General features: G+C 49.7%; 3 protein-coding genes across 3 annotated transcripts in view; 2 read left to right on the top strand and 1 right to left on the bottom strand.

The window, feature by feature from the left end:
• LOC119092656 (lipase 3) overlaps positions 1-25936 on the top strand; it is a 109979-nt gene that overhangs the window by 61847 nt on the left and 22196 nt on the right. The window lies entirely within an intron of this gene.
• LOC119092657 (haloacid dehalogenase-like hydrolase domain-containing 5) lies at positions 107-2235 on the top strand. The gene has a single exon (XM_037215620.1). The coding sequence runs from the start codon at positions 476-478 to the stop codon at positions 1736-1738; it is 1263 nt and encodes a 420-aa protein (XP_037071515.1). The 5' UTR covers positions 107-475; the 3' UTR covers positions 1739-2235.
• Positions 4190-16162, bottom strand: LOC119091583 (lipase 3). Its single transcript, XM_037214392.1, has 10 exons — positions 16046-16162; positions 15541-15730; positions 14790-14904; positions 12677-12774; positions 12264-12409; positions 11130-11288; positions 7159-7243; positions 5590-5732; positions 4957-5209; positions 4190-4197 (listed from the first exon to the last, which is right to left on the bottom strand). The coding sequence occupies exons 1-10, from the start codon at positions 16130-16132 to the stop codon at positions 4190-4192; spliced, it is 1284 nt and encodes a 427-aa protein (XP_037070287.1). The 5' UTR covers positions 16133-16162.

Here is a 25936-nt window from a genome sequence, read left to right as displayed (position 1 = left end):
CCATGAACAGCATCTCTCTGCCCTTGCCTGTGCCAGAAAAGCTGCCAGAAAAGTGCGTTGGATAAGCCGCCAAACTGGGAGTGGAAAATTACCACCTCGAGGGAACCTGAGGGGGCGGGCGCGTTACGGCGCGCGTGGTGAGCGCGGGGGAGGAGGGGGTGGAGTAGGATTGAGTTATTATTCATTGTGGTATGTACTTTGTCCCCGTTGGTTGCTGATTGAGTTGAATCGAAGCTTTCGCCGATGGGCGTAAGAAGGGAATCTCATTGTGGATGTGGCTCAAGCTGGAAATGTATTTACTGATTATGAGCCCGGAAGAGTTCTGTTGTAACGGGTGCAGCTGAAGACACTAGTGGCTTGTTTAACTACCTTCAAGAAAATTTTTTTATTAAGAGGTGTGCTGTCCATATCTGCAAGACAAAACAACAGTCAGTTGGAGGCAAGTTTCAACCACCAGTAGGTAGGTAGCTGTGAGATGTGGGCAAGACTTCACTCATTTTGGCCCGCGATCAGCCAACATCATTCACTGCTGGGCAGGTTCTGTAGCACATCTTCAAGTGCAAGAAATGTGTCATTTCCTAGACCTGCAACACGTTATCCATCCTTTGGACTGGTTTTTGACATTGATGGAGTGATCGCAAGAGGCCGGGATGTTATCCCGGCAGCTGTGCAGGCATTTCATGAGCTGGTTGATGCTCAGGGACATTTCAGGGTCCCCACCACATTTGTCACCAATGCCAGCAACACCCTCAAGTACCACAAAGCTGAGCAGCTGTCAGAGTGGCTTGGGATCCCAATATCGTCAGATCAGGTGGTGATGGCACACTCACCTCTGAAGTGGTTCACTCAATACCACAATAAGCATGTACTGGTTTCTGGCCAGGGGCCAGTGGAAGCAATAGCACTGAATCTGGGATTCACCAATGTCTGCACCATAGATGCATTCAGAAGGCAATTCCCAGCACTGGATGTGGTGGATCACTCAAGACGCACATGGATGACTGTGCCGTCCAATGCAAGTTTTCCACCAATTGAGGCAGTTGTACTTCTGGGTGAACCTGTTCGATGGGAGACATCACTGCAGCTACTTGTTGATGTCTTGATGTCTAATGGACTTCCCCTGTACCGTGTGGATCAGCCACCCCTCCCACACCTGCCTGTCCTGGGCTGCAACATGGACCTGCAATGGATGGCGGGTGCTCCAATGCCCAGGTTTGGGCATGGTGCATTCTTGACATGCCTAGAGGCTCTGTACAAGAAGATCACAGGGTACACACTGACCTACTCGGCCCTGGTTGGCAAGCCATGCGAGATCACCTACCACTACGCCGTCAGCAAGGTCGAGGCCCAGGCGATCAAGGCCGGCAACGTCAATCCCATCCGCCACATCTACTGCATCGGCGACAACGTCAACGCCGACGTGTTCGGCGCCAACCTGTACAACGAGTTTCTGCAGAACCGCGCCACGCCGGAGCCGGTGCCGCAGCAGCGCAACTACAGCCTGGTGAACCGGGACGGCACGCTGAAGGAGCACCGCAGTCGCGCCGAGCGCTGCTTCAGCGTGCTCGTGCAGACGGGCGTGCACTTCGGGCCGGGCGGCGAGCGCAAGTGGGAGAGCGACCACTCGCCGCGCGACTTCCTGCCGGTCGACGAGCGCCTGCTGCAGCCAGACTTCGACTGCCGCGACGTGCTGGACGCCATCCACCTCATCTTCGAGCGCGAGAGCTTCGTCAGCTGATACCTTCACTGGGCGGGCATCTGCGCCGGGCGCGGTTAGGATCGATTTAGGTAGGGAGAGGAGCAGCAACTGCCAGCCGCACTCTGTTGCACGTGCACGAAAAGTCGGTGACGTGCGAAATTTTTAGACATGTAAATTTATTTCCTCAGTGGCAGGGCATTGTCGAGTGAGGTGACAGGCCTGGAGGGTATCCGTAGACAGTGTGGAAAAGCGCGTTGTCTGATGCCCCTGCGGCAAATAGGAACGTTATCGTGCACTCAGCATGCTGTAATGCTCGTATTTGGGTCACAATTGTTTTGGTTCGACACGTTTTCCTACATGTCATTTAGTTCACGGGATAAAGATCACATGGTGTGGACGCTTTTTATTTTCACCATTGGTTTGCAACTGGTGATCGTGCCAGTATGAGCCATTTTGTCAGATATAAATCCTGCGCCTGAATGCTGTGAATTTCGACCGATCTTGGTTCTATAAGCGGGGTGAACACTTGGTTTGAACCCCTCAGGTGCTATTAATGTTATTTATTAATATACCTGTGACCTCATCATATGTTGTGTGGATTTGGGGTGATTTTTTGGGAAATAGGACCTGTATCACAAACACATGGAAAAGAAGACGCAAGGGTGAGGGACGCGTTGTGGTCGTCACGGCAGTGGCCGAACTAGCGTTAAAGTTGGTGTGCCACAGCCACTATGGAAGATGTGCATCTATCTTGTGAGTCCTTTTTCTCAGAGGTAAGCATCAGAAACAGCTGATCGGCACCTCACACGAAACGGCCGCTTTCCCGAGAAAAATCCAGAAAGGTAGCGCACTGGATGTCCCTTACATTCTAACTTACGGGGTTAGAAAATGTGCGGAGACTGGATCACCATATCTTGGCGTAACCAATATCTAAAAAATACAGGTGCTTGGCGTTTTTTGACCAAGTGCACAACCAGTGACTGTTTCATGTCGAATGATATAATTGGTGGCACGGTTACACCGGAAGCAAGTAGATGAAAACGTCATGATTGCGCCAGACGTCAATTTCGAAAAGCACGTCTCTCGCTCGCTGTGCGATGGCAAGACGCGGCGCTGTGGTTGGGGCTGAATGAGTGAAATCGCCGTCGGAAGCTGCTGTAAGAAGAATGGTGGTGATTCGTCCATTTCCTGCGCAGGTGTGGCGTGGCGTACATCGATGACCAAGCACATTCATTCAGACTATCTAGCTGATCTAGCTGGTCATGCGCATGTTCCAACAGGGTGGGAGACGAGGAGCAGCGTCATCGGCAGGGTGGAGGACGAGGAGCAGCGTCATCGGAAGGGTGGGAGACGAGAAGCAGCGTCATTGGAAGGGTGGGAGACGAGGAGCAGCGTCATCGGCAGGGTGGGAGACGAGGAGCAGCGTCATCGGATGGGTGGGAGACGAGAAGCACCGTCATTTGAATGGTGGGAGACGAGGGGCAGCCATTTGAATGGTGGGAGACGAGGAGCCGCGTTATCGGCAGGGTGGGAGACGAGGGCAGCGTCATCGCCAGGGTGGGAGACGATGAGCGGCGTCATTGGAAGGGTGGGAGACGAGGAGCAGCTTCATCGGCAGGGTGGGAGACGAGGAGCAGCGCCATCGGCAGGCGTGACCGTGGCGTCGATCTTAACACGCGCTCGGGTCGGTGGTGAACGTAACCCTTTCAGAAGGTTTTTACAAAATCATTTTGGAACGGCACGGCGTAGCCGCTCCAAACTTTGCACAGCCGTGGGCAATTAATTAGTGGATCTTTTGGCACGAAACATTAGATGTACCTTGCAAGGCCGCTGACCTATGGCGGGTCAAAATCAGGGCATGGCTGTCAGCGAAGGCAATTTCTATGGGTTCAATCTTATGCGATAAGGGGTGTTAGACGAATCCATGCATCTCTGAGATAGTTCCCCAGGCAATGAAACAATTGAACTTGAGATTACAATAAATTCCAGTGGCCCATGGTCAAGTATGAAGGCCAGGCCGAGTTTTATACCAGCCTGCTTTTTACTGGAGAATGCTTATGAAGCAATTTCTCATATTCATTTTGAATTTCTTGATAACAGGAACCGTAACAATCATCATTGCTAGATTTGTTAAAGGTCAGAGTAGGTCACTAAGCTAAAATGAGTCAGATCAACTACTTGTTTGTAAGAACGTGCCGCCTAGCGTGTTCCTGAACGCTTATTGACATTCAATTAGAAAGCTCAGAACTCTTCGGTGGTGAACATTTTTAAATTGTTGCAAAAATTGCAAGCTGCTGAAGCAGCATTTTACGGCTAAAGGAAACATGTTCAAGGTCTAAAATCACCTCCATTGTTCTCGCAAGATACAAGTACCCTTCACGATTTTGAGAATAAATGTTGAAGATAGTTTTTTAAGAAAGTAAGGCGATTTTTATGAAATCTTCACACGGTTCCACGACCACGAAAGTGCCGGGTTGCTGCAGTACGGGCTCAGAAGCCTGGTGATCATAAGTTAGCTTCAGGTGGGGGTCATTGCCAGAGCGAGGAGGCACCGGGGCTGCCAAGGTCGAGCGGAGGTCATGGTCGGCGGTTGCCAAGGTCGAGCGAAGGTCGTGGACCGGGGTATTCGCAGAGCTGGACGACGGTCTGACACTGCGGCGGGAGTGCGCGATCCAACGAAGTGGGTCGCACATGGCGATTCATCAAGTGAAGCGGCAACAGGCAGCCGAGGCCGGGTAGCAACGCTTCCGTCTTCGCCATCGAGTGGGCGTCAGCGCCGAGTTCGAGTTTGTGTCCACGTGGTTGTTCTTCCTCTTTCCACGTTTAGCCATGATTGGGAAGCGAGGAAGGAAGAATAAAAGGTGAAATGAGTTCATTTGGGGGAGGTCTGGAGGCCTGACTGAAAAAATGACGATCAGAAAGTGGGGCTCCTTGGCAGAACAGGAACAAACCTGGGACGCCGAGAAACGTGCCTTGCCAGACGGGTGTTTATGCACTGAGTGTATCGACACCAGGAATGAAACAATGGCAGATGCCTTTGGCTAATCGCATCTTTATTTTGACATTTTGTCACTGCGGCGTTAATGCCATGTCCAGCCGAGTTAGTCGTGGTGCGGAGCCCGCGTCACAGCCAGGGCAGAGGAGCGGCGCGCCGGCGTCCGGCGAGCCTTCCCCGACGAGCAAATAAGTCGCGTTCGTGCCGCACACTTGGCAAGTTCGCGTCGACACTGTCGGCGCGTTATCCACGCCGGACGCACAGGGGTTTGCCGCGTCGTCGCTGGGGTAGGTGGCGCTAATGTCGTTCCCGTCTCCGCTGTAGACGACGCTGCTGCGGCCGATGTACTCCCGAGGAGCGCGGGAGCTGAACTGATGCAGGCGTTGGAGAATGCGTTGGTACACTAGACGATGGGCGTCGATCCCCCACAGGAAGTCCAGGTGCTGCCAGAGCGGCCACGCCACTGGGCGACTGGAGACTAGGTTTGGTAGTCGTGCGGCCAACGCCGCCACGTCCTGTCCGCACGAGAAAGCCAACACCGAATCAATGATGGTACGTGGGTCACGTGCTGCACGTCCAGGTATCAGTCTGCGACCATCGACGTTAGGAGCAATAGTAGCGGCCTTCTTTATGGATACACTATGAATAACTTCATTGACTACCCTCCCGGCATCACAGTGCACATTGAGGACAAACAGGCTGGCAGGAAGAAAACTGCTAGGAAATCCTCGCAACAATTTGATGGGATCCTAGCTTCTTGCGTGGCTGCCAGCTCAAACAATTGGATAAGCGTGCACAACAGAAAACGCCATGTTTTTGAAAACCCCATTCAAATTCTCCGCCGCATGAGGCCTGGAGTCAGTTTCAGCTCATGTGGCGGGGACGCTTTGCTCACCCGTTTGTCGGCCATTTTGTCGTTTTTCCCCCACATGAGTACCACTGGTACGGTGACCAGTTCCGGGAAATACAATGGCGGCTTTCGTTGTCCGTATATAGCTAAATTTCTCTTTTTACCGTAATCAAAACGCTGGAATCGGCCTGAAAGAAAGATGCGATGCTTATGTAGCATGGGAACCTCTGGGTACATCAAGAAGCAATTGTCCGTGTGATGAACTTCATTATTCACGATCGCATATGATACTAAATTTCGAAGTCGTAAAAATGTGTGTTTTTGATAGAGTAACATTCTGCGTCGATCTAGCATCAATGAAGTCGAGCTGGAGGAGGGTTTTCCAAAAAACAAAGTTTTATCATCAGCTGTATCGGATCAATCAAAGTTGCAACTGATGATGACGTTGGAATCAACTCGAACAGGAAGACTTGATGCACAGAGTCGATCACGGAGGCGGCTTCAACACAGTTCAACAAACAACAAATTTCATTCTACCAAGTTATGAGCGACACTAAGCACAACTTGGCAATCAAACACACGGAGCGCCAAACATGCTTAACGCAGAACAATAGGGATTTTGTGCAAGCCTATACGTACCTCGAGAAATGGACTATGCTTCTTACCGTGGGCGTTGAAAATAATTCGACCAAGATCTCCGGCTTCACAACTGGCTGGAGTCAAACCCTGACAAGCTCCCTGGAAGCTGAGTTGAAAGAGACTGGAGGACTTGGACTGGGAGGAAATGGGCTTGGTTCAACCACGGTTACCAATTTGTAATCGTAACGCACTCGGTCGGGTGAGTATTTTTGAAATTTACAGGTATATGTACGGATATGGGTAAAATGTGAACGAAATATAGACAAGATACTTCAAAATATGACACATGTTATTACTGCTTCGGCTTCTTCAACTCACAATCAGCTCTATTCACGCCACGTCTTCAATGATCAACGTCAAACTGCAAACATTCTTGAAGAGCTTTCGGAATATTTATCATTATTATAAACGTGCTGGAAAAAAACGCGCGGTTCAGTAGCAACTAATTAGATACAGGTAACGGATGGGTATCCCCATGGGCAGACAGTGGATTGGATAAAGCAATCTCACTCGTGAAGATATCTAGACTAGACTCCGCTGACAAAGACTTGAGAACAACTCCGCTCTCCAAACGTCGTGAGAACCACGCTATTCATAACTGGGTCATGCCAGCCCCTACGGCACCACCGAGAGTGGGGGTCGGAAGCGAAACCGCCCAGTCCCAGAGTGGGCGCATTGTTTGACCCGACTGAAATGGAAAGGTCAGCTGGGCCAGCGAGGGTCAACCCTGGCCCGGACGCCCGTGCCGCAGCATCATGCGGAACATGTAGCCCTTGGCAGTCCTGGGTTACGAAAGGACGGACGCAAAATCATTCGTTGGACTGAGCAGCCTGACTTGGATGGTAGGTTCATGGTGCACACAACAAGCTATGCTTAGCAGGTTCTCTGGACCCAAAACAACCCATGTAAACCATTTGGAATGACTGTAAAGAAGAAGAATAAATTGTGAAAGACATGAATGACCTATAGCCATACCGGAGCTGATGTGTTGGGCGAACTGTTGCTCCACTCTGGTGCCAACACCAGCCGGTACATGTGCGAAAATCTGCGGTAAACTGGCCTGCAACGCCGGCAGAAATTCATGTGACCTTTTCCGCCTTTTTGCTTTCAAGACACGTGTCCATGACATTCTTCAAAGTACGTAGCCTTTTCACCTCTTGTGTTTGTCTCCTTACGTAGTGTTAATCATTCACGCTTTCCCAGTGTCGATTTACACGTTGCAAACTTTGAAAATGCTGGAAGAGCGGACAGGCGCGTATGCAAGGTTTTGCAAGGAGAATGTCGCAACTCAAAAATTTTCTCTGAAAACCCAATTTAACGCAATGAAGGCGCGCGAACTTTCACACATGGCTTAAACCAAAGCATCATATTTTCAATCTATTTAGTTGTGCGTATTAACCTCGGAATGCTTACAGCCGTCATTCATCCACGCACCGAAGTGCAAGGAATAGTAATGTGATGTTCTATGCAAGTAATATAATAAGGGGATGGGACTCGTTCCCCGGAGGCAGTGGCCCAGGTGAGGAGGGCATCGGGGACACGTGACAGGGGTTGGCCGGAGGTCGCACCATAGGGCACGGCTCGCAAGGTCAAGCCCCTTAAGGCCCACCAGAGAGGCTTTTGTGCTGATTGAAGACCCATTGGGCCGATGAGGGCTTTTATTTCAGTCAGACATCATTAATACCAAACAGTCGGCTCCGCGTTGGTCTGGGCCTGAGGGACCATTTCCTAAGCAGCTTTTAGGCACGGACTCGCGATTCACGTTGATCGGAGCCGGCCGTGGGAACATTTGTCGAACAGAGACAGGAACAATACCCGGAATTCCCAGGGCCTATTGCGTTGGTCGGGGGGCCTCTGACAATGAAAGGAGGCATGGCAAATAGCAATGAGACAACGGAAGGGCCCTGTGTCAGTCCGGGTCCGCAGAAGGGAACACTTCCACTTTATGTCAGCCGTTTAGCCGAACTGGAGTCTCTAAGCCAATTGTTGGACCACCTGCGGTGATAAATAATCTTGTTACGTCAATGAGGGCTCCTGTGCCAATCCGGAGCTAACTGCCCGTGTCAGGGAGCGTTCCACGTCAGGGAACTGGAACGTTCCACGTTCCATACATTCCATACTACTTTTGGACTAATGAATGATGCATCCTTCTAAAGGCATCCGGCTCGCCTGGGACCCCCACCCACGTGTCGTCAGGATGGCAGCCGGTGAGCCACCCGCGCTGGGGCGGAATGGCCCCCAGTCCTTGACCGGGAATGATACTGTGGCCCTTGGCGTTCTAACCACAGGGCCCTTCCACGGAAAGTGTGGGGTTTCGTTAGTGTTCAGGAGGGTGGATCGGAATCGGATTAGGCTTGAAAAAAATAACCAATGTAAACCTGATAACGTACATACTTCTGCAGAATCGATTAGTGGAACAAAAAGCATGAACTAATGTTGAACGTGCGCGCTCGTAATCTCAGGAGTGGGATCAGCAATAGCCGAGTTGCAATGCCGTAAAATCGAACGACGTTGGTCCATGCAGACAGCATCATGTGGCCGGCGCCGGCGCCTGAGAACGAACATCTTGAAATAATGTTTCCGGAAATCTTTCGAAATCAATTCGTACCGTTCAAAAAGTGACTGGCGCGTATGTTTCACAGTAATAATTTTGAGGCGGTCCTCTGAATTGTACAACAAGAAAACGAATATAGATTCTGTGTATACTCTTCCAGTTCCACCAGCAATATCTAGCGCCAGCTCGCAATGGTGTAAATGTTAATCCGTTCCTTGCAGCCATCTGAAAACTGCACGGGTGAAATATACGCCCGGACTACCTTCTAAACGTACGAACTAATGTCCTAAGGCATTCAAAGACTTTTGGACACCTTTAGACATTAATAAGACCACTTGCCACACACCGCATCACCTGTGCCGCTTTCAGATGCGTCATCATTTCCGCCCAGCCGTTGACCGCCGTCCACTACTACCGCGGAGCCACCGGCGCACGGCCTGTGGGGACTCCAACGCTGAGCGTCGGGGGCTCCTGTTTCAAGACTCGCGAGCGCGCATGTTCAAAACTGTGTTAGACTATCGCTATCACTATTTCATGCTGACTTAAAGTTGAACATTTCCATACAATCATGAGGTTGGCCATGTTGATGCAGTTTTTTGCCTGATTTCGATTTCTCTTTTACATTGCCATGGCCATCAATATATCGGTAAAACCCATACAAATTATTGCAAAGCTTGAGTTTTATCGGTTTAGACAGCGCCCACTGAGCCATTGCGAAATAAATAGCGCCGACGGCATATTTCATGTAGTCATTTGACGCCTGGCTCATTCAGTTTATTGACTTTAAAATGCTAACAGGATTTCATCTTCTGGTAGCTTGTGGCCGGTGTTGTAATACAAGAAGGTAAAAATACAAATGCAAGAGAATCTTGCTCCCTCGAAATCAAGTGGGGCACACCCGGGTTTTTTTTTTGGGGGGGGGGATTTTACCATCAAGGGATCCTTTGTCAATCATGTACCTACCCTTACCAAGGCCCTGGCCTTGCCTATGCACGAACTCCACTAAGTGGGTTAGCCCTTGACCTTGGCAGCGGAAGTCCTCCCGGGTTGGCGGGGGAGGGGGCAAGGGGTTTAAGTCATTCATTGCCATTTCTTCCCAGTCAACGCGCATAAAGGGACAATATTAAATTTTCAGGGAGTTGGGGACACTCAGTCCCCCGCCTCTTGTGTCCCCATCCCCCTGAGTTTTGAACCCCTGTAACAACGACCCAACGGGTTTAAAATGGAGTAATAAATACAATACAGCAAATCCCAAGATTTGCACGCGCTTTCTCCTGAGTTCGTTGGAAGGTATCACACCGCTGTTGGATTTGGTAAAGGGAACCAGAATATCAAAAACCTTAAATTTGGAAAAATACTTAGTCGATGTTTGCAAGTTTGGGATACACTAACTACTCATGCTCTACGTCACACTCTAATTGTATAAAGGGAGCATGTCTTTTTGTACTATTTAGCTACTAAATCTGACACGTCCGATTTGGCTGGCGGTACGGGTTTTCTCGAAATCCTCTTGATTAGCTCAGGATTTCTTTTATAAGTAGCCACTTCGACGGGATGAATATTATTGGACTTCCTGTTCACTGCTATGCAAGCAACACTTTTCATTTGCTTTGCTTTTTTCAACGTTTGTGTTCGGCAATGTTGACGATACACCAGTTCGCCAAAATGTTTGTATAATATATGCTACAAAGCCTGTAGCACTCCACTTGGAAAAAGACACACAAACACGCATACCATCACGCAAAGTAATCGAGACGTTATAATAACACTTTGATTTCCCCGCTAAAGCGTTAAGCACAGCGGTTCAGCGCAGTTTGCACTCTGCGAAGCGCATTGCGGCTTTGGGAAAGAGAGCATCACATGATGCACAGGGACGCACTGGCCAAACTGCAACCAATGCGCTTCTCGGTAAACGGCCGTCGCCAATCTCTGTGTCGATCACAAGCGTTCAGTTGTCCTGACGTCATTCACAACAGTAGAGGTGCCACTTTTAGGCCCGTAGGGCACCAATGTACACGCTTAAACAGTTCATTAGATTAACTCTAGTCCGCAACAGCTGGCGACAGCCCTTAATAGATCCTGCCGTCGTCATTGCTCATTAGATCTTGATGAGATGCAGTAGCACTACCCAGTGATATTATCAGGCGTAACTTGTCCTGAGGTTTCATTAAAGTATGCATTTTTTAAATATGCCCCAAAAGGTGGGACACTCGCTTTAAGCGAGATTCGTCTGCATCCTTTTTTTAAATCACGAATTTGTCGAAGATTGCAAGGAAGAGTAAACACAAGCCAGAACGGAAGCATGTGCCCAAATACACGCATTTCAATAGTTTACCGCCATGCGGTACCGACGCCGCGACGCACCTCAGCTCGTCGAATGTCATATGCATACCTTGTCCAGCTGTTTGGGGTCCCAGCCAGCCAGTAGAAAAATCCCCAGGGCACACAGAAGAACCGTCGGCGAGTGCTTGCTGCAGAACACCTTCCCAAGGTTGCCGTATAATGTATTGTATGGCAACGACTCGTAAATGCCCAGCTTATCTGCCGTGTGCTGTAGAAAGATGTTTTAGGTTAGAGCAGGTTATAAGAATTGTTCTGGCGCCTTTCACTTGAAGTAGCTGTGGAGAAAGATAGGACCTTTGTTGTTAACTGTCAATTATATTCCAGACATTAATTTGGTGTTGCAATGAATATGTTACGTTATTTTCACATCTCGCTGATGGCATGGGGATATTTCGATAATTTTTTTTCGCCACATGTGACCACTTTCGCTGTATTCTGTCGGGCCAAAGATGACAAGGGGAACCAAAAGACTGGAAAAGCGAATTCCCAAACCGATCACGGCAGAATAGTATTTATAGTACGCATCGCGCACATACACACATACACACGCACGCGTACGCACACGTGCACACACACACACACACACACACACACACACACACACACACACACACACACACACACACACACACACACACACACACACACACACACACACACACACACACACACACACACACACACACACACACACACACACACACACACACACACACACACACACACACACACACACACACACACACACACACACACACACACACACACACACACACACACACACACACACACACACACACACACACACACATATATATATATATATATATATATATATATATATATATATATATATATATATATATACATGGTGTGTTGTAGAAGTATGACATCCAACCGACTGATTAGTTCTGATCAGCACAACCTTTCTCCATTCCAGACGTGTCTCTGGCTTAGTGTTCATGTCATCCAGTACGCACCCTTTTGACATCTGCTTGCGTCCAAGTCTTGGAGCTTCGCTGGAAACCCAAACAGTCTCAAAGAGCCGAGAATCTGATCATTCACCGCTCAGGGGTGACTGCACTGTCGACAATCACCGGTCACCATGGCAACGCTCTGGTGCGGCGACCATGGCCGCTGACGCTGCCGCACTAGCGTCGGCCGACATGGGCGCCCTACTTACAACGAGGGCGCCGCTGAAGGGCACGGCCAGCCGAGCGATGCTCCTCCAGTACTTCATGGTGGCCACCGGCCCCAGTGCCACCATCAGACGCACCTTGCTGTTGTACGACGGGTCGTGGTTCATCATCGCCCAGAACGACCATGTACCTGCCACGGCGCGGCGGAGCTCGTGAATCACGTTTGTCACCGTCTTAAGCGCCCTGCCATGGCGCAGCGGAGCTCGTGAATCACGTTTGTCACCGTGTTAAACGTGTTCTTACGTCACGCATTAAACGCGTCTTAACCCCATTTTCGTATTCAACTTAAAGGCAGGGTTTGTTTTTCGTCGAGTCAGTCGTAATGAAGCATAACATGGCTAATTACATGGCACAAATTTCACTCTGCTTTGCTTAGCTTTGCATAGTTCGTACTTACTGGAAGAAAATCCGATGTAAAACAAGTCCTCGTAGCCAGTGACGTGTAGTATGTAGTCGATTATAGCTGGGTTATCATATCGCGCATAATCGTCTGCCCTAAAGATGGTAAAGGAACAAACATGAATCAGACGTGTGCGAGCAGCAAGATAATTGTGAGTGGCTTCGGCCAAAGAAACGGGTGTCGGCTGTAAGCCAAACATTTGATTCCTTGCATACTAGATGCACTCAGAGTATTTTCCTGTAAGATCTCTAGGCATACTGTATGGAATGATGGGGTGGAGATCAAATATGATCAGTATCATGAAATACTTTTTTTAAATTTTACGCTGAAGTTTTGCAGAAAGAACAGCAAGACAAAATACATCCGGCTCTAGCATTCATCAGCTTAAAACAAAACCTACACACAAGCACACTAGGGTCATAACCGGATAAATTATGAATCATGTACTGTACCCGTGTCCAGAATTCCCTGCTGCCTCCCGAACTAAGATTGAGTCAAATACAAACAGCGCTTACGGAAGATCAGTGGTCGAACTCTATTGAAAAAAGACAGCCAGATCTAAAAAATGATGTAACATCACCGTACGACAAATGGTGTGGTTTCCCACCCAGCGCAGCACCAGCAGGTTAACTTGGCACGGTCATGTCTCAGATTTTACTGGAAATTGGCATCCACGTCATCTTCTGCGGAGAGTCCATCTGGCACAATAGCAAGCTACTTTTTCATAACCGGAGTTGACATTGGTATGCTTTTAGGGTCGCGTCGTCCACAATGATGCCTGGAATATTATTAACAGATCGATTTTGGATATTGCAAAAATTCGTACAATGGAACTAAAACAAAGTTTACCTAGGTCAACTTAAAAAAATTACCTAATGACCTACGTTAAAGATCATCGTTGTAGCGTCGCATAATGTCCATTCTTAACTTTGCATTCTGCAGATGATACTTTTCGTTTTTTGTCTTTCTAAAACAGCAATCAAATCCGAGGGTGTGCATGTCTAAACAGGCCTCCCATGGCACGAAATGTGCCCGTTTTACTCATTCACGTGTTCGGACGTCACCGAACTGCAACGCTTTTCTACCAACTGTCTTGCGCTCTAATACGTGTGCCAATGCCCAGAACAGTCAGAACTCTTAATTAATTGGAACCAGGGGTTATCCAATGTTTTAAATCCACCTAGCCGAGTATCAGTTCTGTGTGACTTATACATGCATACATATATATATATATCATGAGGTTAAACGTAGGGCTTGACGCAGCGTTGATTGCCTTTTGCGTTTCAGCGCCAAAAAACGTATGCAAAATGCTGTGACGCAGTATATTTGCATGCTTGTGAAAATGAATGATAATTTTGCTCATTTTTCAGCGTTTCTAAACAAGTCCTCGGTTTTTCCACATCACGATGGTCCACATCACGATGCGATGGTGCTGTCTTCAACAGTAGATTGTGATTAATGCCCATGACCGGTAATTGATAAAAAATGGTCAAATTCAATTATAAGACCCATTCAAGCTCATTCTCACGCATGCCTTTGAGTGGCAGATGGTCCAGATCAACCGAGTTTCGTTTTCATCACCTAATTTCAAATGTTTAAATTTCGTGGGGTAAATGCAACGGAATGAAACTCCAAATGAAACATATTGTTGCCACGTTCAAAATATCCTGATGAAACAAGTTTGTATTCCAAAAATTATACCTTAGGATCTTTCAGCATCTTTTTCATTCGGAATCTATACCTTTTTTAACCTGATCTTTATGTGATCTATAGCTTTTCGTATATTATATACATATATGCATTGTGCTAGAATTGGCTGGAATTCAGGAGTTCTTTGGAAGTTTTTTTCTGATGGGTCCCATGTGACCATTGTGCTTTTGGAATGATTGCTCATCCAGGATCTACTTTTGATTAATTCGTAGGTTTGCCAACGACGCAGCACCCATTATTGCGATAATGCACATGTCGTGTGCAGTGGGAACAAAGATCAAAGCCGAAGCCGGTCCTGATTCGCAGCGGGTCTCCCTTAAAAAGCGACGCAATGCTCTTACGGGCTATCGTCGCCGGGGACGGTCACGTTCCTGGTCACCGTTGCTGAAACTCCACTCACGTGAACTGCCAGAACTGACGGCTGTCCGGGCTGAGCCGCACGTGCTTGCGGGAGTACCTGTTGCCTCTGTTGTTGCCCAGCCATACATCGTAACCTTGATCTGCGAGCATGAATCCTGCAAAGACGTTGCAAATGTTAGATCGCTAGATGCAAGCTTATTCGGTCCACTACAGTCGAAAAATATGCGTGGCAACAAAGAAACATCGATAAAAACTACACTTCACTCAGACAATATAACTACTTTGAAATATAAGGAATACGTCGTCGGAGCGGGGTTTATCGGCCTGGAAAGCCTGCGGCGATTCTGGTCAATAAAGGTTCTGACCACAAAATAAAACTTCTTTGAACTGCTGAATGAACTACAGAGTGGACTGCGTGCTTGCGAGCCCAGCTCACCTAAATATGTCATAATTATGTAAACCGCACGTAGTAAGTCGGCGTCAAAGTCGCCATGTGTAGCCATCACAATCCACAAGCATGCTATACACATACACGTTGTTCATGGTGATATAGGCGTCAGGTGCTCATTGGTCACATTGATAATCGGCTGGTGTTGCGGCTACCGGGACCTAACAAGCCGACTGGCTTAGGTGGTTGGGTGACCTGCACCGACCTAGCGAGCGTCGTAGGTTGATGGCCCAGGTGGCCTCTGTACTGATCCAGCGAGGGTCGCGGACTAATGACCCAGGCGCCCTCTGTACCGACCCAGCGAGGCTCGCGGGTTGATGACCCAGTCGGCCTCTGTACCGACCTAGCGAGCGTCGCGGGTTGATCACCCAGGCGGCCGAGCTGTCCTGAAGGCCATGCATGAGCAGCACTGCCGAGCCGGGCCTGCGGCGGCCGGCCGTCTGTGGTATCCGGTGCAGTTCCAACACGTAACCGTCAGCCGTCTCCACATGGTGGACCTCCACCGGGTATCCCTTGTCTTGTATCAACTCCGGCTGCCGAACAGCGCCTCACGGATCACGACCAGGGAGTATGCTCTTACGCGGCGACAGCAAACAGGTGCGGTGGTTCCTGATGTGGTGGCAGGATCCATGCATACAGTACTGCTGGACGATCATGGGGCGAAATGGCAGTACCTGACTCATGGTGCATGGCTCACGCTCTTTGACATCCAGAGTGGCGTATAATGCCGTTTATCGAACACCATAGACCTAACGCAAATGGGGGGAAAAGCATCAGCTCGCGGGCAGCATGCAGCCGGCGAACACGACCGCTAGCGACTGCTTGTTCTGGCGCCAGGGACCACTTACCACGGTTTGAAAAATGTCGTGTGCTTTGGTCTCGCCATGGTCGACGCTGAGCAGCAATGCAGCGAGCAGGCAAGCGAGCGCGTTCATCGCACGGGTTTGGCTTCCAGACCCTGGTACCCAGCCGGGGCTGGTCTTGTGAAGAGACAGACAGAACTGCAACGCTGAAACAAACCCATGGGGATGTCAGTCGGATGGGCTGTACGCTCTACGCGGTTTCATCCAAACGTACAGATATTCTGATCGCTCTCAGCCACGCCTGTCGCGTGCTGCCTGTATGCGCCGAGCATCACTGTAAAGGCTGTTGTTCTCGCGATCGTTCGTTACTGCGTGAGCGTGCAGGGGTCATGTCGTGTGACGAAGATCGGTCTCGTGCAGATCGTCCACTTTTGTGCGCGCGTGGTTGGTGCCCGCAGACGCTGCAGCCATCACGCTTCAGACGTTATCGAGCAGCTCGACTGACTGCAAAAGGCCGATTTAATCTAATAACAAACCGTTTGCGCAGCCCAACGAGCTATCAGGACTGATCCTTTCGAGTACATCAGCGAAGCCGTCAGTCCAATACACCATCAGTCCAATATCTCGCGGGCGGCATGACTTCGGCACCCAAAATGCATATCGTGCAACAATAGAAAGCCGTAGCTGAATGGCTTAACAAAAATTAATCGGCTGGATAAAAAGCAGACACACACAAACACTAATATTCCCCCGCTGGAAGAGCCCCATTGAAACTTCTGCCGAGATCGACCAATGCTTTCCATGCACCTACCTGGGATGGTGGAAGTGATTGGGAAGCGTGCCTGGAGAAACTCTCGCGCGTAATTTACAGACGAGTGTGATCTATGGGCTGAGTATGATAATGATGTGTCCTGGACTACAGGGCACTGGAAAAGTTATTGTCATCCGGGTAGTGCAGGGAATGGGATACCAATTTCGAGATGTGGTTAGTATCAAACTTGGGTTTGACTCGAAATTCTTGAACCAGCTCCGGACTGGCTCACAGATTGTGGAATCTGACTCGGCTCGTGACTCGGCTGTTCTTTTTTTCATTTGACTAAGTTCAGACTATATTTACATTGGAGCACTTGACACACGACCAGTGTCTGAAACGTGGGTGTTTCTTGGTGTTTTTAGCCCCAAGACATTTTGTTCTCCAAAAATATACACTGGAAAGAATGCAAAAAATTATTATCTGGGAGCGACATCAGATGGAGGCAAGCTGTTCCTGCAACTTCGACAGCATCGCGCGCCACACTCACGACTGAACGAGGGATTCTCCCTGCGGGTTACAGCCGAATTTCTCTACCATATCACACATAATCTTTCCTTGCAATGCATTCAGTGCCCAGGTCTGTTGCTGCTCACCAGCGCATGTTTAACTCACCTGCCGTCCAACGGCACCCATGCGCTCACACACCGCGCTCGATCCCGCACCCCAAATAATAGCGCCTCTCGACGTACCAGGGAGAAGCGCGGAGAACATCTCGCACGCGGCACGATTCAACATTTCTGGATTGCGCGTAGAAATCATTGGAACACAAGAAAAACTGATACAAAAGTATATGACGTACACGTTACATGTACCTTTAAATATGAGGTAAACTAATCATATATTGATAAATAAGTTATTTTTCATTCCTTTTAAATCGTACTTCTATTGAAGCTTTATTGAAAGCTATCAAAAATGGATATGGTATGGAACGTATAATGGTGACGTTTAACACCATCTCGAATACTCGCTCGGGCAAGTGGAAGACCAAGGCTCCGCGAGTCTCCGGCTCTTGGGGAGGATTTAGCATTGGAGAGAAGGCATATTATCCACCAAGAAATCTGAGGTGAATACGTGATGAACATGTATAAAAGGATCATCAGACGAAAGTATGAAATTTTTCTATCGATCTACGGAGGGCCCCCACAGAATCATGATTAAGTATAAAGCTAAAGCAGTGTTTCTTGTTCTCCGTTGAGCAAAACTTCTACTGGTGTATTGATATGATCATTCACGTTTTTGAGATCTACCTTTTGTTTTAGCCGGTTTTTTCCAACCAATATTTTTTTTTTTTAAATCAATGCGGTCCTAAAAAGCAATATCAAAACCGATAAATAACCTACAGTGGCTCTGTCGTTGAAGACGGCTGTGGCGTGCGCGTCATTTATGTAGCCTACCGACCTTATTTTGGAGGAGCCGCGCGAGGGGCGGTGGTGATGCGGGTGGTTTGTGGTGCAGACAAAGGCATTATATAAATTTAGTTCAGCGTCATACATTGAGGAAAGTACTGTATCACACTCAACGCCGGTGAGAAGATGTAGTGATGCGAACCTCATGCGAATGGATTGCTCTGTGTGGATGAAACAATTCCTCCGCCCCTGCTGCGTCGGCATCCGAGCCCCGATCACGCAGTAGCCTGACGTCTCAGGTGGTGTAGTTTTGTACACAATTTGGTGGAGCGGGTGAGCAGAGAAATCTTTAATATCATGGGAAGTGACCACTTCCCAGTGTGAATCAGGTTTAAGAGTGGTGGAGCGTTGAGTGTTAGACCACAACGCTGGAATTTGAAGAAAGCGGACTGGTGCAAATTTGGGACTCGGCTCGAAGAATTGTTTGTAACTGAGCCTGAGAGGACGGCACACTCAATTGAGGATTTTACTCACAGACTTTTAGCTTGTGCCAACAGTTGTATCCCATGCACGTCTGGCGCTCCCCGACGTACTCCTGTTCCGTGGTGGACGGAGAAGTGTCGAAGCGCCATCCGGGCGCGTAAACGTGCGTTTCGGGCTTTTGACGCCAGGAGCAGTGTAGAAAACCTGATAGCCTTTAAGAAAGTGAGAGCTTTTGCTCGGCGCGCTGCAAGCGAGGCGAAGCGTGCTTCCTGGCACGCGTACATGAACACGCTAAACCGGTTTATGCCGACATCGCAGATCTGAGCCCGGATCAATTGTATTTCGGGCCAGCTTTCACCCATAGCTCTGCCGGTGCTGTATGTTAACGGCCAGGCTGTGACGCGCCCGTTGGATGTTGCGAATGGGGTTGCCCGGGCCCTGATCCAACGCAGCGTAGGTGGTAACACAAACCCACGGTTTGTGCGGCATAGAACGCGATGTGAGCAATCTGCGGTGGACTTTTCGACGAGTGAATCGCATTCATATAATGACCCTTTCACGCTGGTCGAGTTGGAATCGGCGATCGCCAGGCTTCGCAGCGTGTCAGAAGGCCCGGACACTGTGCACAACGATATGCTTAAGCATCTGCCGCGTCGCGTGCTTCGCGTTTTATTAGCGATCTTTAATTTGCCTTGGACCAGAGGAAAATTCACAGCTTCTTGGCGAGAAACTACTGTCGTGCCTCTCTTGAAGCCAGGTAAAAGCGGACTAGATCCTTTACATTATAGGCCTATTTCTCTCACTTCATCGCTCTCTAAGTCTCTAAGTACATCTCCTACCCGAAGCCTCGTGGTAAAATCGCACGAGCCGCCGTTGTCAGCGAGGAGGAAAATGATCGGCATGCGTTATGCACTTAAGCTGCGGCAGGTCCCGTGGCATCCCGCATATCACGCAGTGTTTCCGCGGCCTGCTGTGCCGTTTGTTCGCCATGCACCTCGGGCGCATGCTGTGACCTTTGGCTCCCGCATCCAAGCCTTACTGCGGGAAAACGAAATTCCCATTCGAAAGATGAAGCAATCAGGTCATCTGTGCACTCCTCCCTGGCATTGATCTCACCCTTCACAGACACATCTCTGACTGAAATTTAAAAAATGTCTCGCTGCCAGATATAATGAGGTCCAGAGCACTCGAGTGTTAAGCGTTATGTGAGGATTTCACACATACTTACACGGACGGCTCTAAAACTTCTGATGGTGTAGGCTGTACGTTTGTGAGCGGTGGCGTCATCCGGTCGTTTTCGTTGCCCCCAAACGCTTCGGTGTCATCGGAGGCTATAACAATCACTAAAGCACTACGTTTCATTTAAGTCGGCGACGAACCTTTACATCTCATTTTGACGGACTCTCTGAGCAGTGTTCAGTGTGAAGTGTTTTTATCGATCATGTCCCCTTATAATGGACATTTTAATACGTTTGACTCAACTGGATCAGGCTGGAAAGAGTCATGCTATGTTAGGTTCCTAGTCACATTGGAATCGCAGGCAACGAGCTGGCTGACGCGGCTGCCAGGCGAGCAGCGCCGGCTCCATATGTTCGCTATCTTTCTATTCCTGCCAGAGACTTTTACCCTGCAATTAAAACCTTCCTGCACAACAAGTGGCAGCGTTGTTGGGATCGGATGGATGGTAATAAGCTTAGAGAGACAAAACCTAAGCTGGGTCAGTGGTTCTCTTGTTTCCGCAAAATGAGGCGAGAAGAGGTGATCCTCTGCAGATTGCGCATCGGGTACACGTACGCAACCCACGGCTATATGTTGGAGGGAGCCGATTAACCCATCTGTAATCGATGTGGTGCTGTCCTTACCGTTCTCCATATCCTTCTATCTTGTCCGCGTCTCGTGGAAGACCGCCAACGTTACTTTGGACAGCATAACTTGCCCCTTACACTCTGTGATATGCTAGGAGACAGTTCACACTTACTGGGATCTCAACAGATCTCTTTGCTTCTCAAACACATCAATTTTGGGACCATTTATGCGGCTCATTAGATAGGTAGAACAAGACTTGTTATGGGCGCGAAATGACAAAATAAATGACAAAACAACAAAACAATATGCACCTACCTGCTGTACAACTAATATGAATATGCCTGGTACGTCGTAAACACAGGCACTTCCTACTTGCTGTAAGCGAGGGCACATGCCGCGTTCCAGAATCATTATAATACTTTTTGTCGGTGACGCATCACGCGGCACAAGTGAATCCGTTGCAAAGCGGCTGTATGCGTGAATACGTCTACTTATGGATTAAAATACTTGACCCCGCGAGATGCGCGTTTTGGGTATCGGTGCGGTATCGGTATCGGTATTGGTGCTGGGATATCGGTGCCGGTGCTTTGGGACCCCGTCATGTCTTAGCGCCGCGACACGGGCTAGCGTCGCCTCCTCACGCGGAGCAGCGTTCCTTCGGGACCGCGTCACCTTCGCATTCACGTTCCGCTGTCGGCGGCGGCTAGCTTGCGGCTCGCGGCTCTCCCAGCTCGCGGCCGCGTGGCCACGCAGGAACAGAAGTTGCCCGGGGCCTTCGGCGAACTTGAGTTGGTGTGCGGAGCTTGCTACCTCCCAGTTAGTCATTGTTACCTTTGAAGTATGCCTATGCACGCTGTTAATGTGCGAAGAGTTTGAACAATAAGTAGCAAGATTTAAGTCACCCTTGCTTTCCGCAGCTACAGGCCACCGGTTGAGTATGTATCAACCTTGTTAAACCCGGACATTTTACCGTTTTATTACAGCTTGAAAAGCGAGCTTCTGTGCAAGGGACAGCAGAGTTACATATGAGAAAAACATGTTACAACATTCGACGCACATAGCTCAATAATTATTCGCGTAACGCCAAATCACTTCAATGTTGGAGATGTTTTTTTCGCTGTGCGTGAGGCACTAGCGTGTCATGAAGCCATCGGAACCACGTGTTCGCATGAGACGACGGCTATTCAGCAATCTAAAAATCCGAAGTATGCAAACTCACACGGCATATGGGTATGGACTAGTAATATTTAAAGGTTTGTGTGGGTTTCCTTCCAAAAATATTATGCAGTATTGTATGCTTATACCCGTTGCGAATAATCTGCTGCACTATAAGAGCTACGCCTCAGCCCATAAAATCCGCATCCTGGTAATTATTAGTGCCGGAATGTAGACATCTCCCTACATGTCGAAGAAAAAAGTAGTGCTTAATAAAGGCTTTTGTTCAATGCTTCAGCACAAACCAATTGTCTTCTCCATGAATTTGAAGGGAGTATGCCACCTTTTCTTATTTTTCACTCGTCGTTAGATCAGCCGAGTTCCATACGGTCGATGACGCTAGTATGCTCTAAGTATTTCTGTATAGTCCATAATTTGTAGTTGGAACAGTCGTTGGGAGGGGGGGGGGGAGAAATGCAAATGGACTCACTGTTTAACGCTATGAAAGTAACGCTTCTTATTTGCTTTGCGTTCTCCAGCATACAGGTTTTGTAATATTCGCTACACACTACATGGTCACAATATTTGTGGAAAAATAACTTGAAAGCGCAAGACGCCATTTGGGAGAGGCATCTGCAAATACGATGTCATTATCACATGAATTCAAGGGAACAGGATACAAGGGTTCTGAGCAAGAGTTCCGGCAAAAACGATCCGCTGACGGAAGTCTTTTTTAAGCTGATCTGCTGGCGACATATCTGTCGGCCACGGTGTCGACTTTCGATATCGGCAACACAGTGGGTGGTTCGTTCGTGGCTGCAAGCGCCGGCCACCCTGCGCGGCCTGCGTGAGTTGGGCCGTTGTGCCTGCTCTGGCCTCAGCTGAGCCCCGCCTGGCTACTGGTCCATGCGGGGTCTGATGGCGAGCTGCGTCGCCTGAGACGTGCGAGGCGTCGCCGCCAGGTGTCGAAGCTGCAGACAGAACTGGACGCCGAGGAGAGCCGACGTCAGGAGCTGCTGCAGGCCGACCGGCAGGCCGAGCAGCCCAGCACGCGCACCCGCTGCGCCCTCCTGCTGGCCCAGTCGGACGAGAAGACCAAGATGCTTGGCATCCTCATGGTGTACTACAACGCCGGCCTGCGGGACGCCGAGCAGTCGGCGCGGAGCGGCGGCGCCGTCCAGCAGTGACTTCGGCCGGCGTCCGTCGCCGCCCGGCCCAGGCCGCGCGCGCGCCTCTCCTCAGCGCTGGACGTCGGCTCTCCCACCAGTGGCTGTTCGCCGGCCGGTGCGTAGTCTCAAATGCGAAGCCGGGCTGGTGATGTGAAGCTCCGGGTCTTCTCAGCAGCCATGATGGGACGGGCGCTGGCAGGCGGCTTGCGGCCTCCTCGCCAGGCTCTGCCGCGTGCGCTGCGGTCGTCTGTGGCCATCTGTGGCCCACCCGGCCCCGCCGCCACGTCTCTGGTTTGTGTAGCATTTTCCATGGTGGCCTGGTGTTGTCTCTCCCCGTTTGGCTGGTGCCCGTGCTGGGGTGGGGCGGCGGTACGTACCCGCCCTCCGTGGCGGCGGCAGAACCGCCAGCCTCGCCGGTTGTCGGTCGGCCGTCACGGCCGGCCATTGGCGCTTGGTAGTGCAGTCCGATTGCGTCTTAAGCTCGCCGAATCTCCGCATATCTGCTTACGGGCGTGACTGTGATGCTGGTGATAGTGCCCGCGGTGTCAACAGGTGTTGGTGATAGTGCTCGCTGTGGCGACTGGTGCTGGTGATAGTGCTCGCGACGATGGTTGCCTACGAGAGCCGCGTCTGGAGCGGCATTTAGCTATTTACTCATGGGCTATGTATGGCCAGCTGTTGGTGCGAAGCTGGGCTAACTCCGTCGTGTGCACGTATGAGCGTCCTCCGGTGCTGTCCTGGCGCACGGACTCGTGCTCGCTGGCTGTTGCGATCTTACGGCGCATGGCCCACTCAACCAGCCAGTACTGCTCTATGTGGCTTGGTTCATGGCGACTTTGGTCTTTCTTTTTACCAAGACGTGCGTCGACGTAGTGTATTGTAGCGTATCGAGAAGCTCACGTCCCAAACTACCCAGCAAACTACATACTAAATGCCCCATAAGTCACGGCGGGGCGCAACGGTTGATAGTTTTGTCGGAACCCAACGTTTCGGAAACCTATGTGGCTCCGGCATTACGGTGGTTGGACATACGCTGATGAGAGTTCTACAGGTTCGTCTGAGCCGACACACCCTTCGATGCCGCTGGAGTTTCGGTCGAATACTTCCGATACAGGCTGAACCCAAAACATCATGCCGATTTGGATGACGTCATATCGAGTTAAAATCATGTAGGTCGGCTGTCTGAGAATAAAAGAAAGCCGAAAGTGTGCATTACGGTGTTTTTTAGAGGCACCGCCAAGTGATTCGCACTGATAATTGAATGACAGTCGAATTGTTTCTCTTACGCAAACTCTAAGCTATTTTCGCAACGGTACTTGTCTATATGGGTACTGTCCGCCTGGTGTACATGGTAATCTGCTATGCTATTGAGCCTAGACAAGAATCCATCGAATTGATCTAAGCCTGCATTTCGCTGCGATGCCATGTCGGTGTGTGCTGATTGGCCCTATTAGAAGCATCTTTTCAGAATATACTCTGACCGTTGTCTTATGTTCCATGCGCTTTGCGCCACGATTTACGAGTAAAACCGGACACCGCGGACGGTGAGTGACGCGCGTAAGGTCCGACGTAATTGTCACAGTGCTAGTGAACTTGTGGGAGTGATGTCTGAGGCGTGTTAAACAGCAGGGTATAACTGCTCCGGCGATCCGGGCGGCACGCGCGGAAGGGTGTGGACACGCGAGTAGGACGGGGTCGACTGCCAAGTCCACAAGAGCATACGTGCATGCTGAGTACGAGTATGACTGGCTCAAATTTACAGCAGCGTAGGTAATTACTATTGGTGATGCATTAGGAAAAGTAAGGTTTCGTGAGGTTGTAAGTCCCGGAAATATTTCCTTTCCAAGACTCTTCTGATGAATTTGTGCATGCTAATCATGCTTTTATTTATGAAAGTGTGAGTGTGATTTGCATTGCCACATGTTACATGACAATGCCGGTGTTTAAACCTTCTGTGGTCTCGCACCCGTTTAAACGTTTCCACTTTGATGAGCGTTCCATTGTATGCATAAAAGATGTCAGCCCCCGCGGGTGGCGTAACCATAACAACTAATCGGAGTTCACCGGTAGCTCTAACTCATGATAGTGGTTGGCAACAAAACCATCATTCTACGTCCAGTGTGTCGCAATATTTGCACAAAATCGTTGTGACAGATGCGACATTCCCCGTACATGGCGGTAGTATCACTGGTTTCCCTGTTTGGCGTCTCTACATCAATTTACAGGGGCGCTGGAACGATTTCAGACTGTCAAGGGGACGAAAAACGCCTTTCCATCTCTGCACACCCATTATTCCCCAGATTTCAGACACGACTTTTTCAAATTTCGCGAATATTTTTGTTACTGTAGTATGTATTATCCACGCCGGCGTATGTCTTCGTGTCACGCGCCAAAGATGTGACAAATTTCATAATCTTGTCTGAACCGATACCATTATGCACGTGAGCACTGTGCCCCAAAATTTACTGATTTGGTTCTTAATCTAAGAATTGGTCAAAGTCCGAAGTGGTTAAAAGTGTCTTTACATGACATATCTTGCCCATCTAAGCCTTTCATTGATTTTGAAAATGCACTTGAAAGCTGTCAATAACATTATGGTATAATGTGTCCATTGGACCTACACATTTCTTGGCCAGGACCCCACATATTATCACCTTTTATGCAGGAAGCAAATAGCTAAACCCGATTCTCACTAAAACCAAGGAAGAGTAAGCCATTGGTTACTTGTTAACAGCCATTGGTCAAGTGTTTTGGTATCGTTGTGTTCTGGTCAGGAGCCCGGACTGCAGCTGTTAGTCTGTGTACTCCGGCCGTCACTACGTGCTCTTGCTAGGGCACCTTCCTGGTGTCACTGGAGACGGCCCTCTGCATGCCATCCCTGGTATCACTGGGAACGCCTCTGCGCGTGCCACCCCTGGTGTCGCTGGGGACGCCTCTGCGCATGGCATCCCTGGTGTCACTGGGAACGCCTCTGCGCATGCCATCCCTGGTGTCGCTGGGGACCTCTGCGCATGGCATCCCTGGTGTCGCTGGGGACGCCTCTGCGCATGCCATCCCTGGTGTCGCTGGGGGACGCCTCTGCGCATGGCATCCCTGGTGTCGCGGGGACGCCTCTGCGCATGCATCCCTGGTTCGCTGGGGACGCCTCTGCGCATGGCATCCC

The sequence above is a fragment of the Pollicipes pollicipes genome, unplaced genomic scaffold (assembly GCF_011947565.3).
Source record: "Pollicipes pollicipes isolate AB1234 unplaced genomic scaffold, Ppol_2.1 Scaffold_3447;HRSCAF=4054_pilon_pilon_pilon, whole genome shotgun sequence".
NCBI lineage: Eukaryota > Metazoa > Arthropoda > Thecostraca > Pollicipedomorpha > Pollicipedidae > Pollicipes > Pollicipes pollicipes.
Note: the sequence above shows the minus strand (reverse complement) of the source record. Positions and strands in the feature narration are given on the sequence as shown.

Excerpts from the sequence above, each read along its gene's own strand:
- LOC119091583 (XM_037214392.1), bottom strand. The coding sequence starts at position 16,132 with ATGAACGCGCTCGCTTGCCTGCTCGCTGCATTGCTGCTCAGCGTCGAC. Across the intron at positions 12,410-12,676 it reads TTACATCGGATTTTCTTCCA|GTACATGGTCGTTCTGGGCG; the intron begins GTAAGTACGAAC and ends GCGCCGTGGCAG. Across the intron at positions 7,244-11,129 it reads ACCCCAAACAGCTGGACAAG|GCCAGTTTACCGCAGATTTT; the intron begins GTATGCATATGA and ends CCGGCGTTGCAG.
- LOC119092657 (XM_037215620.1), top strand. The coding sequence starts at position 476 with ATGTGGGCAAGACTTCACTCATTTTGGCCCGCGATCAGCCAACATCAT.